General features: G+C 44.8%; 1 protein-coding gene across 3 annotated transcripts in view; it reads left to right on the top strand.

Moving 5' to 3' along the window:
• The first annotated feature begins 356 nt into the window (after positions 1-356).
• The window catches only part of ZDHHC9 (zinc finger DHHC-type palmitoyltransferase 9), a 39100-nt gene continuing 17610 nt past the window's right edge, over positions 357-21846 (top strand). The window contains exons 1-5 of one of the 3 annotated variants that reach the window (XM_055267408.2): positions 357-582; positions 938-1005; positions 2192-2493; positions 15537-15697; positions 20871-21029. In XM_055267408.2, the coding sequence (XP_055123383.1) occupies positions 2327-2493; positions 15537-15697; positions 20871-21029 (487 nt within the window). In that variant the 5' untranslated portion in view covers positions 357-582; positions 938-1005; positions 2192-2326. The remainder of the gene's footprint in view (positions 583-937; positions 1006-2191; positions 2494-15536; positions 15698-20870; positions 21030-21846) is intronic. The other 2 variants (XM_055267406.2, XM_063634740.1) reach the window with 2 other exon arrangements.

The following is a 21846-nucleotide window of genomic DNA, read 5'->3' as shown; positions in this document are numbered from 1 at the left end:
TCTGTGAGCTAGTGTTGCTTCAGCATCTCACTCTGTGTGTGTGTGTGTGTGTGTGTGTGTGCGCGCGCGCGCGCGCGCGTGTGTGTAGGCTGGTTCCACCCTTCGCTGTCCCATCGGCACTACCCTTAACCTCCGTCTCTGCGTAACTATATTAATAGAAGGCAACACTTCACATACTGGCGCTCAGACCCCAAAGAGGGGCTGGCAGTGGCTTGGCAGGTGGGCATGCAGCAGGGAGATGGGTGGAGGAGTGGGCGGAGGCATCGTCGAGTGGCGTTCGGCAAAACCAATGGCAGTTCGGGATAGGGGCGGCCGGGGCGGAGGCGCCGAGGCCGATCGGCCAATAGAGGGCGAGCAACTACTGGAGCGACCTGGTGACGTGAGGAGCGTTCCATTTGGCCAGTGGTGGGCGGTTGCCACAGCTGGTTTAGGGCCCCGACCACTGGGGCCCCTTGTCAGGAGGAGACAGCCTCTCGGCCCGGGGAGGAGAAGTCGCTGCCACCTTTGGCTGCCGACGCGATTCCCTGGGACGGTCCGTTTCCTGCCGTCAGCTGCCGGCCGAGTTGGGTCTCCGTGGTTCAGGTAACGAGGGGTGGGGGCGGGGGTCTCCCGGGCTCGGCTGCAGGGTGGGCTGCCTCCCCTTCCGCGGCGCGTGGACGCGGGGACGTCGGCACCGCCCTTCTCAACTCGGCAGCCGCCGAGCCCCTGGCCCGGGGTGACTACACGTGGCGGGGCGTGTGTGAGTGTGTACGAGCGTGTGGCTGCGTGTGCGTGTGGATGTGGCGCGCGTCCCAACCTGCCTGGGGCGGTGGTCCGCGGCGTGGTGGAGTCAGGGCGGGCCTCGAGAGGCCGCGCCCGCGGCCCGGCCCCGGCCACCGGCCCCCCGCTGGGGAGCCGGTCGCTGCTTCCCGACGGATTTTGATCTTTGTTCTTCCAGGCCGGCTCCCCCTTCCTGGTCTCCCTTCTCCCGCTGGGGCGGTTTATCGGGAGGAGATTGTCTTCCAGGTTAGTTTTACACAAAGGACGGGTTCTCTGCACCTCTGGGCCCCCCTCCTCTTCCCCGAGCCTTCTACCTTCTCGTTTCCCTGCTCCGCTCCTAGGCTGTTTTTGGACCTTTGCCCTCTCCAGCCCAGGAATGATCTCGAGTTGGCTGTTTCTCCCTCCGTCCGTCGGGCTGCAGGCTTCCGCCTCAGTCCTGCCAGCGTGGGGCATGTGGTGTCGGTAAATAGAGGCCACAGCACCACACCTGAGCGGAGGAGAAGGGTGGCAGAGGCTGAGAAAGTCTGGGCCTGGGAATTCAGGATGCTGAATAGAGATGGTACTTAGCACATGTCCCAGAAAGCGCCCTTGTGACTTTTCTTAGCTGCTGCCATTCCCCACCCCCCAACCAGCCATCAGCAGTCACCAACCATTCCAGAATCTCTCCTGCTTAAGTCAGCCTTTCACCTACAGGTCTCTGATGTGGTTTCATTAAGATTCCCACAAATGTTAGGCTAGACCAGCCAGATTGTTTCATTTCCCAGACTCAGGAAGTTGCAGAGGGTTTGATGAGGGCAAATCTGTTTTGTGTAAATACAATGCACGTATGTGCACAGAGCGTCCAGAACCTCCTGGCCCTGCCAGAGGGTGACTTGTTCCCTGCTGTGATTCATGTTTGAGTGGCTAATTGAAGAAAGAAGGTGAAGTGGAGGAAGGGAGGGAGGCTTTATGAGGACAGAAACTCTACTATTATTTTTAGAGTCCTTTTAATGATGTTGAAAGAACATTGTGGCATAGTGAACATGCCCTTGACTGGAAGTTAGCAGTATCAGCATTGCTGCTGTATGGTCCTGGATAAGTTATTTCCTCTCTCTGGTCCTCAGTTTACTCATTTACAAAACAAAGTATTAATAATTGGCACCATCACCTATAAAATCCTCTCTAGTTCCAAGGTTCTGTGATGATCAGATCTTCAGCATTAGATTGGAAGCATAGAGGCTTATTTGAGAAGAAATACTAGCCCCTTTCCTTTTTTGAGAACCTTTAATCATACCTTCTTTTAGAGAACAAACACGAATTGGAAATAAACTTTTCCCACTTCCCCGTCCCCACCCCTTCAGTCAGTTTTCAACTTTCTGTCTCTGGGAAAGGAGGGTTGAACTGTATTTTCTTATTATTGCCTCATTTTTTTTCTTTTTCTGCTTTTTCTTAGGGCTAGCAATTGGACTTTTGATGATGTTTGACCCAGCGGCAGGAATAGCAGGCAACGTGATTTCAAAGCTGGGCTCAGCCTCTGTTTCTTCTCTGCTGTAATCGCAAAACCCATTTTGGAGCAGGAATTCCAATCATGTCTGTGATGGTGGTGAGGAAGAAGGTGACACGGAAATGGGAGAAACTCCCAGGCAGGAACACCTTTTGCTGTGATGGCCGCGTCATGATGGCCCGGCAGAAGGGCATTTTCTACCTGACCCTTTTCCTCATCCTGGGGACATGTACGCTCTTCTTCGCCTTTGAGTGAGTTTTGGTTGAGTAGAGTTGCCTGATTATGGTTACTTTGGGTCCAGGGGAAGAACCTGCTCTCTGGGGAGTTTGGGGCTGGTCCTTGGATGACTTTAACGTCCTCTTGAGCAATGTCTGTAGAGATGCCAGCTGAATTCATTGCTTCGTGGTCATCACAGAGTATGTGCTTCCTAAAAAGACCAATACCTTTGATACCAATTTTGTAGTACTGATTTGGGGCTATCCTTGATAGACTTGGGAAATAAGGAAGTTTGTCTTAATTACTCACCTCTCCCTTTTAGTGGTCTCCTTAGAAGCTAAATGACAGATGGCCTCCCCTGCACACAAACCTAAGGGCACCCCTCATTGTTACATCACTCAGCAACCCTCACCTATTTTGTTATTCTGGGTCCTGTTTCCTTAAGGCTCAGCTCTCAGCTAGCTGTTACAGTGAAAAGCCAACTGAGTTGGGAACCTATAGATTAGTTCCAGCCTCAGCTGGACCACATACTAGTTGTATGCGTGGCACATACGTGCTTATTAGAAGTGAGTTGCTCTTTCCCTCAAAATCACTCAAGGTAAACAACTCTATATTCTGTGTATGCCTGGTACCAGCCTTGGAGTGATTTCTTTTCTGTGGTGTAATACCTCGTACTCGAGCTACTGTTTGAAGTCTGTGTAGGTCTCGTCTCTAGGGGAGGTGGCCGGCTGGATTCTAGGGCACTGTGGCGTGTCTCCTGGGTGTGCTGAGAATGCTCTACACTCCAGGGATGCGAGCATTGCTAATTGTTTTGGGATTACTGTGAGGAGGCCTTTGAGAGCCAAGAGGTGTGTGTGTGGACTGTAAGCCACACCTGAGGTGAGCGTGCTATGATGTATGTACATGGGTGACCTGGAAATGGAGGGCTCATGCTGGGGTGTGGCCATGGGAGGTAGGAGGGGGCACCTTGGCCAGCCTAGTGGGGAAGTAAAATGAACTCTGGTCCCTTGGGGCTCATTTTTGTCCTTCTGTCAGGGCTTCAGATGCACTTTCCCAGTGCACCCAGAGTGATTTTTGGGCTGCTTTGCCAGACTTTTGGGTGCTTGCAGCTGGCTTGAGTAACAGCAGGGGGAGGGGGACCCAGTTTGTAACGGGGCTGGGAAAGTAAGGTCAGAGGAACTCTTTGTTAAAGGTCCTTTTGCTGCTGCCGCCGCTACTGCTGACTTTGTGAAGTGTTTAGCGAAGTCAGGCAGGTTGCTGAAGCCTTCTTATTTGATTTCCAGTTTGAGTTTCCTGAATGAGTGTGTGTGTGTGCATGTGTGCACGCACGTGCTTGTGTGTGGTACCAGTGAGCATGTGTAGTCAGGCAGGCATAAGCCCCTAGCATTAAAAATTGTTTTTCCTTCTCCTCACCCTTCTCTCCAAGTCTTCCTTGCCTCGTTCCTGCCCTGCTGCTTCTTGGAAGTGCAAAGCTGACCTCTGTTCTTTATCATTCTTCCTCTCTTTTTCTCTTTTTGTCCCCACCCCCACCCCCAGGTTAAATTTTTATTATTGCAACTATTCCAAACAGAGATGAGCCTTGTTCCCAGGCTTTGAGTTAGTTGGTAGTTCTGGGCCCAGGAAACCTCTGGTTTGACTGGCCAGGGGTACTTGAAATTTCAAGCTATTGCCATTTGTCCCCTTTTGTATCTGGGAGCCAGCAGAACAATCTGATTGGAATCTGTTCCACTGAGGCCCCTGCAGGCCTCTGAAGAAAACCGCTGGTGGGATGAAGCTTCTAATTAGACAAGTTACCGTTTGACAGAGGCAGGTTGAGTTTTCTACCATGATGACTTCCCCCCTCCCCCAGGTTATTTCTTGCATTTTGAAGGGTGAGGTTATTTGTAAAACTTACTTGAGTACCAGCTGTCTGTGTGAAAGACTAAATATTTTTGAAGATAGGGCTGGAGGAGGGAGTAGTGGGAAGAAGAGGGGAGAAGGAAGTAAATGTGTTAGCAGAGGAGTGGAGTGGGGAGGTGGAAATGTGACCACAGAGGAGAGGACCCTGGTGATGAATACTTTGTACTGAGAATGGCGGAATTTGTGTTTTTGAACGTGCGTGCTTGTGTATGTGTGTGTGTCTGCCACATACAGACACATAGACACTTTAGGTGGTGGCTGCCTTGTGCCTAGCCAGTGACAGGTTGTACAAGGTACACCAGCATGCATCTGAGGAATGAAATCTCCTTCTGGTCGGCCTTTTTCTTTGGCGTCTATAATTTCCTGTCCACCACATAGTGGGGGCAGGGTTTGGGGAGCAGAACGTGGGCCGCTTTGTTAGTATTAGGACTTAGCGCAGTGGCTCATGCCTGTAATCCCAGCACTTGGGGAGGCCGAGGCAGGCAGATCACTTGAGGTCAGGAGTTCGAGACCAGCCTGGCCAACATGGTGAAACCCCCGTCTCTACTAAAAATACAAAAATTAGCCCCGTGTGGATGTTGTGCGCCTGTAGTGCCAGCTACTTGGAAGGCTGAGGCAGGAGAATCCCTTGCACCTGGGAGGTGGAGGTTGCAGTGAGCTGAGATCCTAGCCTGGATGACAGAGTGAGACTCTGTCTTAAAAAAAAAAATAAAAAAATAAAAAGAACTTAGTGAGGCCTCAGGAAATCAGTTGATCTAGCCCCCTGCCTTCAGGCAGGTGAGGGTATCTGAATAGACAAATGGTGATCTATTTTCATTCTTACATTGTCTAGGAGTAGAGACTCCACATCCTCTGGCTGCTGCATTTTTGCCTTGTGGGAAGATAGTCCAAATCTTGAGGCACATCTGGAGCTGCATTTTAGTAGCAGGGTCCTGCTTGCAGCAGGTGCTTAGGAACCAGTGTGAGTTGATTTATAGCTGCCTGCAGCACAGCTCTGGGCCAGCCAGATGGCTTGAGAAGGCTGGTCAGGCATGTGGGTGCCCCTTAATGAAAAACGCATAACGTTAGCAGTGCTGGCAGATGTCCTTTTATTTTTGGATTATGCCTTTACATATCTTCTAGAAGACTTTTCAAATGAGTGACCTGTAATTTTCAGTGGACAGATAGTAGATTGAATACATAAAACAAAAAAAAGTTGTCCATCCTGGGGCCAGTTAGCTCTGTATTGTTAGAGTGTTTCTTTTTTTTAATTATTTTTTATTTTTTATTTATTTTTTGAGACAGGGCCTTGCCCCATCACCCAGGCTGGCGTGCAGTGGCATGATCTCTGCTTTTGCAACCTCTGCCTCCTGGGTTCAAGCACTTCTCCTGCCTCAGCCTCCCGAGTAGCTGGGATTACAGACATCTGCCAAATACAGATAATTTTTGTATTTTCAGTAGAGACAGGGTTTCACCATGTTGGCCAGGCTTGTCTCAAACTCCTGACCTCAAGTGATCCACCTGCCTCAGCCTCCCCAAGTGCTGGGATTACAGGCATGAGCCACTGCGCCCGGCCTGTTAGAGGTGTTTCTGAAGAAGCCGGGGGATCTCTCTCAGGGCCACTGTCACAGAGTAGAAATTTGGCCAAATATTCACTAAGCCTCTTGCAACTCCAAGAACCTGAAATTCTGTATAACTCTGTGTCTGTCTGGAAGACTCAAATACACACAAAAGGAGATTATAGATTACCAGTAGGTTGCTATATTTAAATATAATTGTATTCATGGTACACTTATTTAGGTTTCAAAGCAGAGTGAAAAATGGTATAATGCTTAAAGAAAAAGGATTTTCTAATTAATTCTTAGGGTGAGGTATTTAAGAAATGTCAGTGTGTATTGCCAGTTTCAGCTTTGAGCACATGAACAATTTTCAGTTCTTTCTGCTCAAGCTCTATCCAGTTTGTGCGATGAACACATAGCTACCAGCTTGGCCTGAAGTGTCAGGACACTGTAGCAGAATGACACTGACAACCTAGGAGCCATCCAGCTACTGAAAGGCTATTGTGGTATTCAGTCAAATTCAACTTCCTTATAAAGTGTGATCCTGGAGAAAGGAACAAGTGCACTGTCTCCTGGAATTGGCTTCCAGCTTTCTCTGTTAGCTTTCTGACCTGGCCACTAGTGGGGTCAAGGTCCTCAGACTTCTCTTGTGGCAAGAATGACTGTGAGACTCTTGACCCCTGAAGCAGAAGCAGTTTGCTGCTATAATCAGTGCTTATGGTCTCACTGTGTCCTGTGTATATGAAGGAAATCTTATCAAGGCACTGTCAGACCAGGTTCTGTCAGATTGGTGCCCATTAGAGCTTTTGATGTATGTATTGGCAGAAGAGTCATTGAATTGGATGAACTGAAAACAGCTTTGTAACACTGCTTAGCAATCAATAGTAATCAATACAAAAAATACAAAAAAATACTTTTCTAGCCTATCCAAATTCTACCCGTCTTTCAAATTCTTTCTTGAGTCTTTCTTCGTGAAAACTTTCCAGTAATTTCTGCATTCATTGGGCTAATTGTACACACTGCTCATTTAACAAATAATCACATGACATTTCTTATAGTTTGGAGCTATATGGTGATTATACTTCTCACTGTTGCTGTCCCCCGCAGCTAGTCTCTTTCAAGGTCAGAGACTATGTTCAATGGCTGTGTAGCCCCCACAGTGCTCTCTACCATGCCTTACGTAGAGTAGATGGCCAATAAGTGTTGCTGAATTAAAACATTCTGGATGTACTTAAAATTTAACAATCTTGACCCACAGAATCATAGGATGGTAGATCTGGGAAGGGCCTTGGAGACTATCTCCATCCTTGTGTGGATGAGGAAACCAGGCCTACAGAAGTGAGGTTCCTTCATCAAGATGAGTTGGCCAGCCAACGTCTCTATACTGACCCAGGGCTTTTTCTTCTAATTTCGACCTTTCATCTCATTGTTCATTGTTACCCTTTGGCTATGGAATCCTGAAGACATTCAAACACACATGCTTTAGTAAAGTGTACATAGTACCAAATACTAGGCCAGCATATTCCGGATTCTTGCGAGCTAGTGTGTGTGTTACCCAATGGTGTCTAGGCTCTTTGGGTCTCCCAAGCTTATGCTCCTAGAAAATGAAGGCATCTTTGCAGAGAACTGATGGTATTGCAGCATGGCATTTCTGGTAGCCTTGCAGGGACAGGGAAGCCTATCAGGAGCTTTGTGAGTTAACGAGGGATCATTACTGCTGTGGCCACTCTTGGTCCCTGCTGCCAAGATGAGGATGGCTGGGAGAAAAATCGAGCAATGTGTGCTCTGTACATTGTTACTTAGTGAGTTATCCTGATGAAAGGGGCAGCGTGGGCTGGGCGTGGTGGCTCATGCCTGTAATCCCAGCACTTTGGGATGCTGAGGCAAGTGGATCACTTGAGGTCAGGAGTTCAAGACCAGCCGGGCCAACATGGTAAAACCCTGTCTCTACTAAAAGTACAAAAAGTCAGCTGGGCTTGGTGGTGCACACCTGTATTCCCAGCTACTTGGGAGGCCGAGGCAGGAGAATCACTTGAACCTGGGAGGCGGAGGTTGCAGTGAGCCGAGATTGTGCCATTGCACTCCAGCCTGGGCAACAAAACAAGAACAAAACTCCGTCTAAATAAATAAATAAATAAAATAAAATAAAGAAAGAGGAGGCGTGTCTGGCAGACAGGTGAAATAGAAAATGCAGACTTGAATATATGAACTTACTAGGTTTGAGGAGACACAAGACTATGTAGACCAAAGCCAGACTTTGACATGCCAGAATGTTAGTGCCCACAGTGACAAGGTCCAGGTTCCTGAAGAGCATCCTTATGTGAGATTGGGAAGAGGAAAAAGTGACTGTATTGTGCTCTGTAACCAAGAGTGCATTCTCTGGGGCATGACTCTATGGAGATCAGTCTTGGCTTTATCTAGCTTCGGATTCTGTCTATGACTTGGCTAACCAAATGAGTTTTAGAAAGGCATAGTTGCCTCTTTGATATCAATCTGTTACAATACTTAGCTAAACTTAACTTCCTGATAAAGTACGTTCCTTGAGAGAGAGTTCTTCCTAAGAGTTCCTTGGGTTGTATCTCCTGAACAGTTTGCTTTCTTTTCTTTTCTTTTTCTTTTTTTTTCTTTGAGACAGAGTTTCATTCTTGTTGCCCAGGCTGGAGTGCAATGGCGCGATCTCGGCTCACTGCAACCTCCGCCTCCCGGGTTCAAGCGATTCTCATGCCTCAGCCTCCTGAGTAGCTGGGATTACAGGCATGCGCCACCACGCCTTGCTAATTTTGTATTTTTTAGTAGAGACAGGGTTTCTCCATGTTGGCCAGGCTGGTCTTGATCTCCTGACCTCAGGTGATCTGCCTGCCTCTGCCTCCCAAAGTGCTGGGATTACAGGCGTGAGCCACCGCACCTGGTGGCAGTTTGCTTTCTTTTAGTAATTCTTTTTTTTCCTCTTTTTTTTTTTTTTTGAGATAGGGTCTCCCTCTCTTGCCCAGGCTGGAGTGCAGTGGTGTGATCTTGGCTCACTGCATCCTCTGCCTCCTGGGCTTAAACAGTCCTCCCACCTCAGCCTCCCAAGTATCTGGGACTACAGGAGTGAGCCACTATGCCTGACTAATTTTTGTATTTTTTGTAGAGACAGGATCTCACCATCTTGCCCAGGCTGGTCTTGAACTCCTGAGCTCAAGTGATCCAACAGCCTTGGCCTCCCAAAGTGCTGGGATTACAGGTGTGAGCCACCATGCCTGGCTTCTTTAATAATTCTTTATGGTTCTGTCATTCAGAATTTCTCTACATTTTCAGCCTCTATTACCTTTTGTGGTAATGAGTTTCACATTGTCAGTCTCCACTGAATGCCTCTCCCATCTTTTGAGGATGAGTCTTAATTAAATATAGTGATCCTCTGTTTTGGGAAAAGCAAGCCCAGAGAACAGGGATGTTCCCCAACATGCTGACATCAGTTGAGATGTTATTGAGGGAAAGAAGAGACTCCTAAATCTTTCTCCTCAGAGATGCTGGAGCTGGTATTGTGCTTAAGAACAAAGGAGGTATCTTAGGCTATTTGCAGTAGCAAGAAGCTAGCTAATTCAGGGTAATTAATTAGTGGGATGTTTCTGGAATGGAGCGGGGAAGACAGGGGCCTTATGATGATGATTAGATAAGGCCAGTTAATGGAGAGCCTTGGAATACTGACCTGTGGAGTTTGGGGCATAATATAATAGGCAGCAGTGAATGGTTCTAAGTTCTCGAGCAGGGGTATATTGTAATTGAAATTTGAACTTTGTTATTATAACTGAAATTTGGAAACTACTGAGCGGGTTTGCCTGGATAGAGATTTTGATGAGAGGATGGCTTCTCACTTCAGAATTGAAAGTGTCCCTGTTTGGTTAATTTTCTTTATTGCTACTGGAGCAAAAGAGGGTTGTACATTTTTCCCTGACCTTCACATAGAAGTAAATCTGGAGGCTGATTGTAAATTATGTTTTTAGTGTTAAGGGAAACTTCCCCTCTCAGCAGACTCTGAGGGTCATCAGAAGAATCTTGAAACAATCTTATGGGTGGTTCTACATGTTTATTGTGTTCTAGAGGTAGTGTCTTAGTCTGTTCTGGCTGCTGTAAGAAACTACCATCGACTGGATGGCTTATAAACAACAGAAATTTGTGTCTCACAGTTCTGGAGGCTGGCAAGTACAAGATCAAGATGCCTGCAGGTTTGGTGACTGATGAAGGCCTGCTTTCTGGTTCATAGATGGCTGTCTTCTCTCTGTGTGTTCACATGGCCAAAGGGGCAAGGGAGCTTGCCAGGATTTCTTTTATAAGGATGCTAATCCCATTCATGAGGGTGGAGCCTTAGGTGACCTAATCACCCCCCAAAGGCCCCACCTCCAAAATCCATCACATTGGATGTTAAGATTTCAACATATGAATTTTGCAGGGATACAGACATTCAGTCAGTAGCAGGTAGGTAGTAAGAGGACAGATGGCCATCCATATCAGGGAGGTATTTTATAGCAAAGGCTTATTTCTGTCATGTGTGACCAAAGAGTATCATGGGGCTCTGATCCTTGGGCCTTCTTCCTTAAAGCCATACTTGCCAGCTGCTACTGGAGCAGTTTCAAGCAGCCAGCAGCTCCCCTACAGAGCTCTTCCCTGAACACTTACAGCCTTTAGAGGCTGAGTCACCATTCTAACACTTGATTATCGGTCATCTTATTCTTTAGCTGTTTCATATGTCAGTTATGTTTTCCCCAACAAAATTAACTCCTATTTCCCTTGTTCTTCATTTGTTAGACCAACAAGTACTTGTTGGCTGACTGATTACATTGATAAAAGAACAAACAAACCAAAAAACATAGCAAGAAAGCTGTTAGGGAGACTTAGAAGCAGTGTATTGTACAGAAGCCAATCCAAGCTGCCAATCTGTAAGGCATAGCTCTCTGTCTAGATTCTTATCCATTCTACTCATGAATCTCTTCTGAGTGTTTTCATGTGAATTGAAGTCTGTGTCATTATCATCATCCCTCCAGTGAACTAGCATGCTAGGGATGGGGGATGGGACATGACACACGAGCCCAGCCTGGCACTGATGGTTACTGCTGGTCAGTACCACCATGCCGCCTCAGGGGACATGTGGGAGTCCAGTTGTCTAGTCCAGCTATGGTAGCCTGAGGACAGTCAAGAAGTCAGTAGAGGATAGTTTAAAATGATGATGTCTCTTCAGGTGGCAGAAATGAAGACTTAGTTGGGACATGGTTGCATTTGTAAAATTCACAAGGGAGAAAAGGAACTCTAATCCCCAGGAAGGAGAAAGGCGTCTTGGTACTTTGAATACAGGAGAGTTCTGTTTTAAGAAGTATATGGATATTATTATTCCAAGGAGTGATATAGGAGTTTCAAAAACAATTAGCTTATATTCGTGGATGACAGATCTGATCTAGTCTTTTTTTTTTTTTTTTTTTTGAGGTGGAGTCTTGCTCTGTCACCAGGCTGGAGTGCGGTGGTGCAATCTCAGCTCACTGCAACCTCCGCCTCATGGGTTCAAGCAATTCTCCTGTCTCAGCTTCCCGAGTAAGCTGGGATTACAGGTGCATGCCACCACGTCTGGCTTATTTATTTATTTATTTATTTATTTATTTATTTATTTATTTTTGAGATGGAGTCTTGCACTGTCGCGCAGGCTGGAGTGCAGTGGCACAATCTCTGATCACTGCAAGCTCCACCTCCCGGGTTCACGCCATTCTCCTGCCTCAGCCTCCCAAGTAGCTGGGACTACAGGCACCCGCCACCACGCCTGGCTGATTTTTTGTATTTTTAGTAGAGACGGGGTTTCACTGTGTTAGCCAGGATGGTCTTGATCTCCTGACCTTGTGATCCACCCACCTCAGCCTCCTAAAGTTCTGGGATTACAGGCGTGAGCCACCGCACCCAGCCTTATTTTTGTATTTTTAGTAGAGACAGGGTTTTGCCATGTTGGCCAGGATGGTCTTGAACTCCTGACCTCAGATGATCCACCTGCCTTGGCCTCCCAAAGTGCTGGGATTACAGGTGTGAGCCACTGTGCCTGGCTGATCTAGTCTTTATCTAAGACAAATTAGTGATGTTTGAGGATATTCTTGACTTTGGAGGTCTATACTGGGAATTACCACCAAACTTTCACGTAGCTTATTCTTGTCAGAGACAGACTTCCAGCTTATAGCAATTATGGGATTAGCCTAGGGTGATATTTTTGAAGTATTTTTTAAATTGATAAATATTTAATATAAATATATATATATAAAGATATATAGACAAAGATATATATATAAAGATATATATACAAAGATATATATATCTGGTATACAATATGATGTTTTGATACATGTATACATTTGGAATAGTTAAATCAAGCTAATTAACATATGTATTACCTTACATACTTATTTTTTTAATGGTGAGAACGCTTAAAATCTACTCTCCTAACAATTTTCTGGTATGCAATATAGTGTTATTAACCATAGTCCCCATGTTGGGCAATAGATCTCATGAACTTATTCTTCCTCACTGAAATTTTATGTCCTTTGACAAACATCTTCCCAATCTTCCCTTCCCAATACCCCCGGTGGGGGTATTTTTTATCATAACTTTTGAAGACAAACACTATGGGTTGTAGTTCACAGTAGTCGAGCTGGCGCTCGAAGTTTCCCCTTACTCAGAGTAGAAAGGCCTGCTAGTCCCACATCTGGCTTCCCAGCCACACCCACTCACTAGAGACGACTGGCTGCCAATAGCCTCATCTCTGGAGGAGAACAATACAATAGGCCTGTTGTGTACTTGTTGACATACAGAGTGGATTGTTTTAGCAGGTGCAGAAGATGCTCTGTGTGGAGATTACAGAGACCTTTATCCTTGATGGCATAGCGTAATTCAAATCTAAGTTGTCCTTTGTCTGGCCTACAAGCAGGTGTTGGAACTGGACTTAGTTAAGCTTGGGTCCTTCTGTGCAGCAGGGCAGCATTAATTTAGAATTTTTTGCTGTTGCCCTACTCACTCTGTATGTTTTCCCTTTAATAAAAAAATTAAACTCTCTTTGGTGGCCAATCAGATACATCTGATTTTTTAAGGCTTTTGATTGGAGACTATACATCCAGGGCAGTTTGCGTCCTGGAGACATTACTTCTTTGTTTTCAAGAATGATCTTAGTGATGGGCAGTGGCCAGGAAGATTCCTATTTGCTGTTAGTGTGGTAATTTCATTTAGCTTGTTCATGAAATGAAGCCTCATGCTTCTCCTGCATCCTTTGAGTTCCTGATAAGTGGAGGTGATTTTTGCTTCTGAATTCCCTTTTTGGTTAATCTGTGCCAGTGAAAAGGAGTAGTGGAAAGTAGGGTAATCCACAAGCCAGTGATATGTAAGAACCTTAATTACCCTGAACTCAGCTGCCGGATCCTTCAGTTCTCCAGTTTTCCCCCAATCCTTGGCTTTTAGGAGAAGGAAGTAAATCATTAAAAAAGCAACTTAAGATGAAGGATTTTGTTAAAAATAAGCAAGCAAGCAAACACAAAAGTCACTAAAATCATCCTCCAGGTTCAGTACATATGTTCACCGTCATCAAAAACTGCTTAGTCTAATATAAAACTTGGCTTGTGTCCCCCCATGAAGTTGTGTGTGTGGCAGGGAGCTAGGGGAAGACCTCATGAGGGTTGTTCCGAAACTGCAGAGAATATATAACCGGGGGTTAAATGTTTGCTTTGAATGGCCAGCAGCTTGCTTACTCCCCATGCTGATGAGGTAAGCGTTTTTCTTAGCTTACTTTCTCTGCTCTCTCTGCTCCTTGCTCATCCACTTATAGTCTGCCTCCAAGTGAAAACTCTGTTTTCAAGGAGAAATGTGCCTCAGGAGGAGGAGGATAAAAATAGGTCAGTGATAACTCTCCTCACATATTCCTATTTATTTTGTTTGAAATTCAGTTCAGATCAACAAGTATTTATTGATAGCTTCTTTGTTCCCTTACTTGTATTAAAGCTCTGGAAGATACAGAATCATGGTGATAATGTTAATAGCTAACATTTTACTTAGTGTTTAGTATTTACTGTGTGTCAAGTGCAGTTCTAAGCACTTTAGTGCGTTTGATCCACACAATGACCTCATCAAGCACTGTTATTATCCTCATTTTATGGATAAGGAGACTGAAGTTAACTAAGTCACCCAGCTAGGAGCTGGTAGAGCCAGAATTCAAACCCGAGCATTCCCAGTCCAATAAGACTAGGTCCTTGCTCTTAGGAAGTCCAGTTGAGGGAGATGCCATCAACGTACCGAGAAATAGCTAGGAAATAATGCAAGGCTCTGGAAGTGAGGACCACAGGGAGTAGAGAAGAGAGAGATTAGTGCAGCTTAGCATAAGCCTTTTGGAGGAGGTAAGAATTCTCTAAGTCTCAGATTCTTCATCTATCAAATGGGTATAGTAGAATCTATTTCATAGATTTAGTGTGAGAATTGGATGGGATAATGTAGATGAAGAGCTTAGTGCAGTGCCTGTCTTATGGAGAGCCCTCAATAAATTATAGTTGCAGTGATGACAATGATGATATTGATGTCTCTGGCACCTGAAAGATGAGTAGAGTTGGGATATTCAGAGAGGAAGAGAAATAGCTTGCCAGATGCATTATGAGGAAAGAGGGGAGTGAACATGATGTTGTGAAGGGGTACTAAGGAGAAATGATTTTCTTAGATTTGCTAAAATTTTACTGAGGATTTTTGTGTCTGTGTTCATGAGGGATATTGGTCCTTCCTTCCTTCCTTCCTTCCTTCCTTCCTTCCTTCCTTCCTTCCTTCCTTCCTTCCTTTCTTTCCCTTCCTTCCTTTCTTCTTACTTCCTTTCTTCTTTTTTATTTTTCCTTCCTTTCCTTCCTTTCTTCTTTTATATTTTTCACAGTTTCACTCTGTCCCCACGCTGGAGTGCAGTGGTGTGATCTCAGCTCACTGCAACCCCCACCTCCCAGGTTCAAGTGGTTCTCGTGCCTCAGCCTCCAGAGTAGCTGGGATTATGGGCGCCCGCCACCGCTCCCATTAGTCATTAGTCACTTATTAGCTGAGCTAATTGAGGAGACCAGAGGAATGGATGTTGCAGAGTCAGTCAGCAGCCCTGAAGGTTTTCACTGGTCTTGAAGCATGCTGAGATACTCTCTGTCTGACACTGTGAACCTGCTTTCTTGTTGGTCCTCATCTTTTCTCCCTCTTCATCAAGCTCAGCTTGAATGCCAGATCAGTGGATATGAAAAGCCCTGGACATTCCCAGAGTGAGATCAACCTGTGTTGCTTAGAAATCCAGGTTCAGTTGCTTCCCTATTCTTAGCAGGTGTGAACCTTTCCTGAGGTAGAGGAAATGTAGCTCCCAGTGGGTTGATAGCATAGACTAGACTTGGGGGTAAGAGAGTGTTCTCAAGAGTGTCTTCTGTATGTTATAGGTGGCAGCAGTCAATTATTTGTTGAGCTCCTACTATGGGTAAAGCCATATGTTAGGAGTTTTGGGTAATTCAAGAGAAGAAACATGGTCCCTGCCCTTGAGGTGCTGCTGATTCTGTCGTGGGATCCAGATTGACATACTGGTAACAATTGGAGATCAATTTAGGGTAGGTATCATTAAATGCTGAATTGCCTGCTTTCTTCAGGTGCCGCTACCTGGCTGTTCAGCTGTCTCCTGCCATCCCTGTGTTTGCTGCCATGCTCTTCCTTTTCTCCATGGCTACCCTGTTGAGGACCAGCTTCAGTGACCCTGGAGTGATTCCTCGGGCGCTACCAGATGAAGCAGCTTTCATAGAAATGGAGATAGGTGAGTCTCCCAACCAGCTGGCAAGCTGCTGTGTAGTGGGTGGCCCTAATCAGTAAGAGAATGGAATCATAATAGTAGTTGCAGATTAATAATCACTTCTAGCCTTTTCTCTCTGAGATCCTGAATCTGAGATCATGACTACCCTGTGAATTTAGTAATGCAGGTGTAACAACAGTCTAAAGTCATAGACTTCATCCTTCACTGATTTGGTCACATTTCAGGAAGGATTTGTTACCAAGGTCCTGCTGTATTGTTCCCAGGAGGATGGTTTTTCACTTTTTTCGGTGAGGTGGTCACCAACACATTTTTTCTGAAGCGATGAAAGCACAGATTTATTATTTATTTATTTATTTATTTATTTATTTATTTATTTAGAGACAGAGTCTGGCTCTGTTACTAGGCTGAAATGCAGTGGCGTGATCTTGGCTCACTGCAACCTCTGACTCCCAGGTTTAAGTGATTCTCCTGCCTCAGCCTCCCCAGTAGCTGGGATTATAGGCACACGCCACCATACCCAGCTAATTTTTGTATTTTTAGTAGAGACGGGGATTTCACCATGTTGACCAGGATGGTCTCAATCTCCTGACCTCGTGATCCGCCCACCTTGGTCTCCAAAATTGCTGGGATTACAGGCGTGAGCCACCACACCTGGCCAGCACAAATTTATTGAAACAAAAGTACACTCCACAGAGTGGGAGGGGGCTCGAGCCAAGTGGCTCAAGAGCCACTTTTTGGTTTTTTGATGAAAGCTGTAAACCTTCTCCCCATAAAAATGCTCTTATATGCATGTACATGTACACAATTTTGTATGTAATTTCAGGGATTCATAGATCTTCTGAAGCGCATTCATGTCCCCCGCAACCAAGAATTCCTGCTTTAGGCCGGGAGCTGTGGCTTACGCCTGTAATCCCAGCACTTGGGGAGGCTGAGGCGGGCAGATCACTTGAGGTCAGGAGTTCAAGACTAGCCTGGCCAACATGGTGAAACCCTGTCTCTACTTAAAATACAAAAATTAGCCAGGCATGGTGGCATGTGCCTGTAATCCCAGCTACTCGGGAGGCTGAGGCACGAGAATTGCTTGAACCTGGGAGGCAGAGGTTGCAGTGAGTATAGATTGTGCCACTGCACTCCAGCCTGGGCAACAGAGCGAGACTCTGTCTCAAAAAAACAAAACAAAACAAACAAACAAAAAACCCTGCTTTAGGGGAACATGCAATGTGAAAGGGGGCAGCTGTGGTGCTAGGAACCACTGAGAATTCTAGGAGGGGTAAAAGAAGCAATTGCAGGCTCAGTAGAGTGCAGACTGCAGCTCCGGATAAGGATCTTTGGTACAGAGATGAAGTGCTACATTATCTAGGAGCCAGGGTGGCTTCATGAATTGAAGCAGAACCATCCCAGGGCCAGAGGAGGAGATATCCTGGAATCTCACAGTGAGAAAGAAGACTATGATGCACGTACTAGGAGGGAGTGGGAGCCCACCAGATCAACAGCAGTGCCTACCTAAATGGTTCTCAGGTTTGGTAGCCAGGTAGCTTGAGTCAGCATCCAAGCTAGACAGAGTAAGAAAATGGGACCCAGGACTTGTAAGACTAAGAAGCTGTGCCAGTAGAGCACCAATCTGTGGCTAGCCTTTAGTTCTTTGAGGGTGCTTTGGAGGCTTCCATGTATTTCTTTTTTCTTTTTCTTTCCCTCCCTCCCTCCCTCCCTCCCTCCCTCCCTCCCTCCTTCCTTCCTTCCTTCCTTCCTTCCTTTCCTTCCTTCCTTTCTTCTTCCTTCCTTTCTTCTTTTTTATTTTTCCTTCCTTTCCTTCCTTTCTTCTTTTTTATTTTTCACAGTTTCACTCTGTCCGCACGCTGGAGTGCAGTGGCGTGATCTCAGCTCACTGCAACCCCCACCTCCCAGGTTCAAGTGATTCTCGTGCCTCAGCCTCCAGAGTAGCTGGGATTACGGGCACCCGCCACCACTCTCAGCTAATTTTTGTATTTTTAGTAGAGACGGTGTTTCACCATATTGGCCAGGCTAGTCTTGAACTCCCGACCTCAAGTTATCCTCTCTCCTTGGCCTTCCAAAGTTCTGGGATTATAGGCGTGAGCCACCTCCCCCGGCCCATGTATTTCTTTTGTTTATTTTAGCTGTGTTTTCCCTTAGGCTTCTTAATGGATTTCATTTTGAAAAATTCCAGCCTGTTTTAGTTGAGCTAAGGAGAAATGGGTTTGTGCACATGTGTGCTATAACTATTTGGGGGTGGGGTGAGGGTGGGGATAGTGGGAAGAGAGCAGAGGCGATGTGTGCTGACACAGCTGGAGTTCTGGGGAGACCCGATAGAACTAGGAGTAGTTAGGAGCAAGATGGTGAGGAAGAGTTGTGAGTGCTGTTTTTTCTCTATCTGGGTTATTCTTTTCCAGTTCCCTTCCCATTCACATATGGAGAAACTGAGGGTCAAGGCAGTACCTTGACTTGTCTCCTGCCTCTCACAGCAGGTTGTTAACAAAGTTAGCTCTTTTCTGCCTGATCACTGGGCCTGGGGCTCAGACTCAAGCAGTCACATTGCGGCCTCTGCATTTAGCATGTTTCTCTCACTAGAAGAGTACATTTTTCAGTTCATATGTATGTTTATGTTAGCAAGTTTTTGTCGTCTTATATTCAGTCCTGTACTGGGTATGCTGTGGCTGGGGGATGGGGAGAGAGGAAGTCTTGTGATACCCTTGCCTGATACTGCCTCCTGAGAAAGGTGAACCATGAGCCCTGTCTCCCAGGTGCCCTCATGGAAAGCATATGCATAGAATATTAAGGTGGCATGCTGATACTTATCCTCTAATGAATAGCTGTCCTCATCCTTTTAAGACTTGTGACACATTGTTATTGTTTGATTTCACAGCATCTACCCCACTCCACAAAAAAAGGAAAAATGTTCCATATGGCAGATATTTTTAAAATCAAAGTGAATTGAAAAATATTCTGTTTTTAGAATTATACTGCATGGTGAGGGTGCAATGAGACAGGCACTCTCATGTGCTGCGGATGGGCAGGCATGCAAATTCATACGGTCTGTCTGGGAAACAGTTTGGCAACAAGTAATATGGACTTTAAAGGGTCGTACCCTTTGACCCAGTAGTTCTACTTCTCTGAGGGTTTAGCTAAAGGAGATAAACAGATTTTTACAAATTACTGTAGAAGGATTTTTGGTGCATCGTTTTTTCTTTTCTTTTAAATACGAGTAGCTATTTTAATGCCGGCAACTTCATGTATTACTGCTTAGACTTCAACATTCTTTTCTTTATTCTTTCTGTTTTAGAAATTAATTTTAACACATGAGTATGTTCTTGGAAGGGAGGAGGGGACTAGGATTGAGGTGATGATAGAAGGGGATTTAAGCTTTTATCTGTAATGTTTTAAATTTTTACACGTAACATCACCTAAATAGTAAAAAATCCCAACAATATGGAATATTTAAATAAATCATAGTACACGTATATGATGGAATATTACCAGTAGTTATGTTTTAGAAAAAAATTAATAATGAGAAAATGTTCACAGCATATAATATTAAGTAAATACTTCATGGTACAAAACTGCATTTATAATATGATCTCAATTTTTTAAAAATTATGAATGTTTACCTGTTAATAGAAGATTAGAAGGAAATACGCCAGAAAATATAAATATCTCTGAGCTGAGAGACTGTCAGTGATTTTTATGTTTTCTTATTTATACTTTCTGTTTTTTTCCAAAAAAAAATTTTTTTTTGAGATGGAGTCTTGCTCGCTCTGTCACCCAGGCTGCCTCCCAGGTTCAAGCGATTCTCCTGCCTCAGCCTCCAGAGTAGGTGGGATTACAGATGCGTGCCACCATGCTTGGCTAATTTTTGTATTTTTAGTAGACACGGGGTTTTGCCACGTTGGCCAGACTGATCTCGAACTCCTGATCTCAGGTGCTCCGCCTGCCTCAGCCTCCCAAAGTGCTGGGATTATAGGCGTGAGCCACCATGCCTGGCCCTATTCTGTTTTTTTCCAAAATTTTTACAATAAGCAAGCATTACTTTTATTTCAATAACTGTTTTTGTATTACCAGTCTTTTCACATGCATAAATTTTACGTTTGCAAGATAGTATTGTTTTATGCGTATTGCTTTTTAACATACATTTTCATTTTGCCATATATGGTATTTTCCTGTTTTCACCATTCTTTCGTCTATATCATTTTTAATGGCTGCATAATATTCCATTCTATGCACATAACATAATTTACTTAACCAGCCTCCTATTGTGACATTGAAGTTATTTTTAGTTTTTCACTATTAAAAGGAACTCTGTGACAAATATCCTTATGTAAACATCTTTCGTATATCTCATTATAATTTTGATAAGTTTCTAGAAGTAGACTTGATCAGTAAATGAATATACACGTTTAAAACTTTGGTAGCTAGCTGGGCACGGTGGCTCACACCTGTAATCCCAGCACTTTGGGAGGCTGAGACGGGTGGATCACTTGAGGTCTGGAGTTTGAGACCAGCCTGACAAACATAATAAAACCCCATCTCTATTAAAAATACAAAAATCAGCCAAGCATGGTGGTGGGCCCCTGTAATCCCAGCTACTCAGGAGGCTGAGACAGGAGAATCACTTGAACCCAGGAGGCGGAAGTTGCAGTGAGCCAAGACTGAGATCCCACCACTGCACTCCAGCCTGGGTGACAGAGCGAGACTTCATCTTAAAAGAAAAAAAAAGTTTAGTAGCAGCTGCCATATTGCTCACTGATAAGATCTAAGAATGACCTTTCCCCACCCTTGCTAACATGGGGTATTTTTATTCTTTGTAATGTTTTTTAATATGATAGGTAAAAACGGTATCTTTGTGCTTTAATTTTTATTTTTCTGATTATTAGTGAAATTGGATGTTTTCATTTAATGTATTTTTAGCTATTTTTTTATGAATGTTTTTCTTTGTAATCAGAAAAAAAAGCCTCGAAGAAACACTTTTTCATATGTATACAACAGAACTGCATGCACTTAGTGGAGTTTTATGGGCATATTCTGTGATGTTGAGTGTCTAGTCTATAAAAGGCAGGGGGCTTAGGGAACCTTTGAATGCCCCCATTGGTTTTGGAGAGGTGGTGAGACTTTTGGGCTCAAATAATGGCTAGCTGTGATATTAACTGTCTTTATTGATTTACAGAAGCTACCAATGGTGCGGTGCCCCAGGGCCAGCGACCACCCCCTCGTATCAAGAATTTCCAGATAAACAACCAGATTGTGAAACTGAAATACTGTTATACATGCAAGATCTTCCGGCCTCCCCGGGCCTCCCATTGCAGCATCTGTGACAACTGTGTGGGTGAGTAAAACTACGGGGACATTGCCTAGGGAAAAGGCTGAGTTGAACAAGAAAGTCAGGGTGGTCACCAATTTTGGGAGGAGGGAAGATAGATTTAGATGAGAAATGAGCTAGATTTAGATAGGAAATTTAGATAGGCAACAAGCTCTTGAAAAACTGCAAATCAGCTGTACTTGTGTAGATCGAATCAAAATTTAAATATCCTCTAGCCTAAACTTTACAAAAACCTCTTTAGTAAATGGGAAAAATAAGCTTTACCTATTTTTGAAATTTAGATTTTCCTGTACTGGATTTTCATGTGGGACCCACCTTACATAGTGGGAGGAGACACCTAGTCCACTGGAGGGCAGCATTGAGGAAGGAAGGTCTGTCTAAGACGCAACCCAAGAAGAGGAAAGTTGCTAGCATTCATTGAGTTTCTACTACATATTGGGCACTGTGCTAAGTGATTTACCTTTCTCTCATTTAAGACTTGTAACAGCCCCATGAGATTGGTATTATCCGCATTTTACGGATGAGGAAATAGGTGAAGCACCAGTATGTAAGTTCACATAATTAGTATGAGATTAAGCTAGAGCAGGTCTGATTCCAAACTGCTTATTTCTTCTCTCTGCTGCTGCTGCAAGAGGGTCAGGTATATGTGTGTCTAATACAGTGGTCTGTGCTTCCATCCACATATATGTGGTTTTGTTGTAATCACTGCCTACTGTGTGCTAAACCCTGGCCAAGATGAGAAATGGGCCATAAAGATTCCTGTTGATAGGCCTATATGTGAAATTGCTTATATCATCACTAGGCATACTTCTAACATTCTTTT

This window comes from Symphalangus syndactylus, chromosome X, assembly GCF_028878055.3.
Source record: "Symphalangus syndactylus isolate Jambi chromosome X, NHGRI_mSymSyn1-v2.1_pri, whole genome shotgun sequence".
NCBI lineage: Eukaryota > Metazoa > Chordata > Mammalia > Primates > Hylobatidae > Symphalangus > Symphalangus syndactylus.
This window is presented reverse-complemented; position numbering and strand designations above follow the sequence as displayed.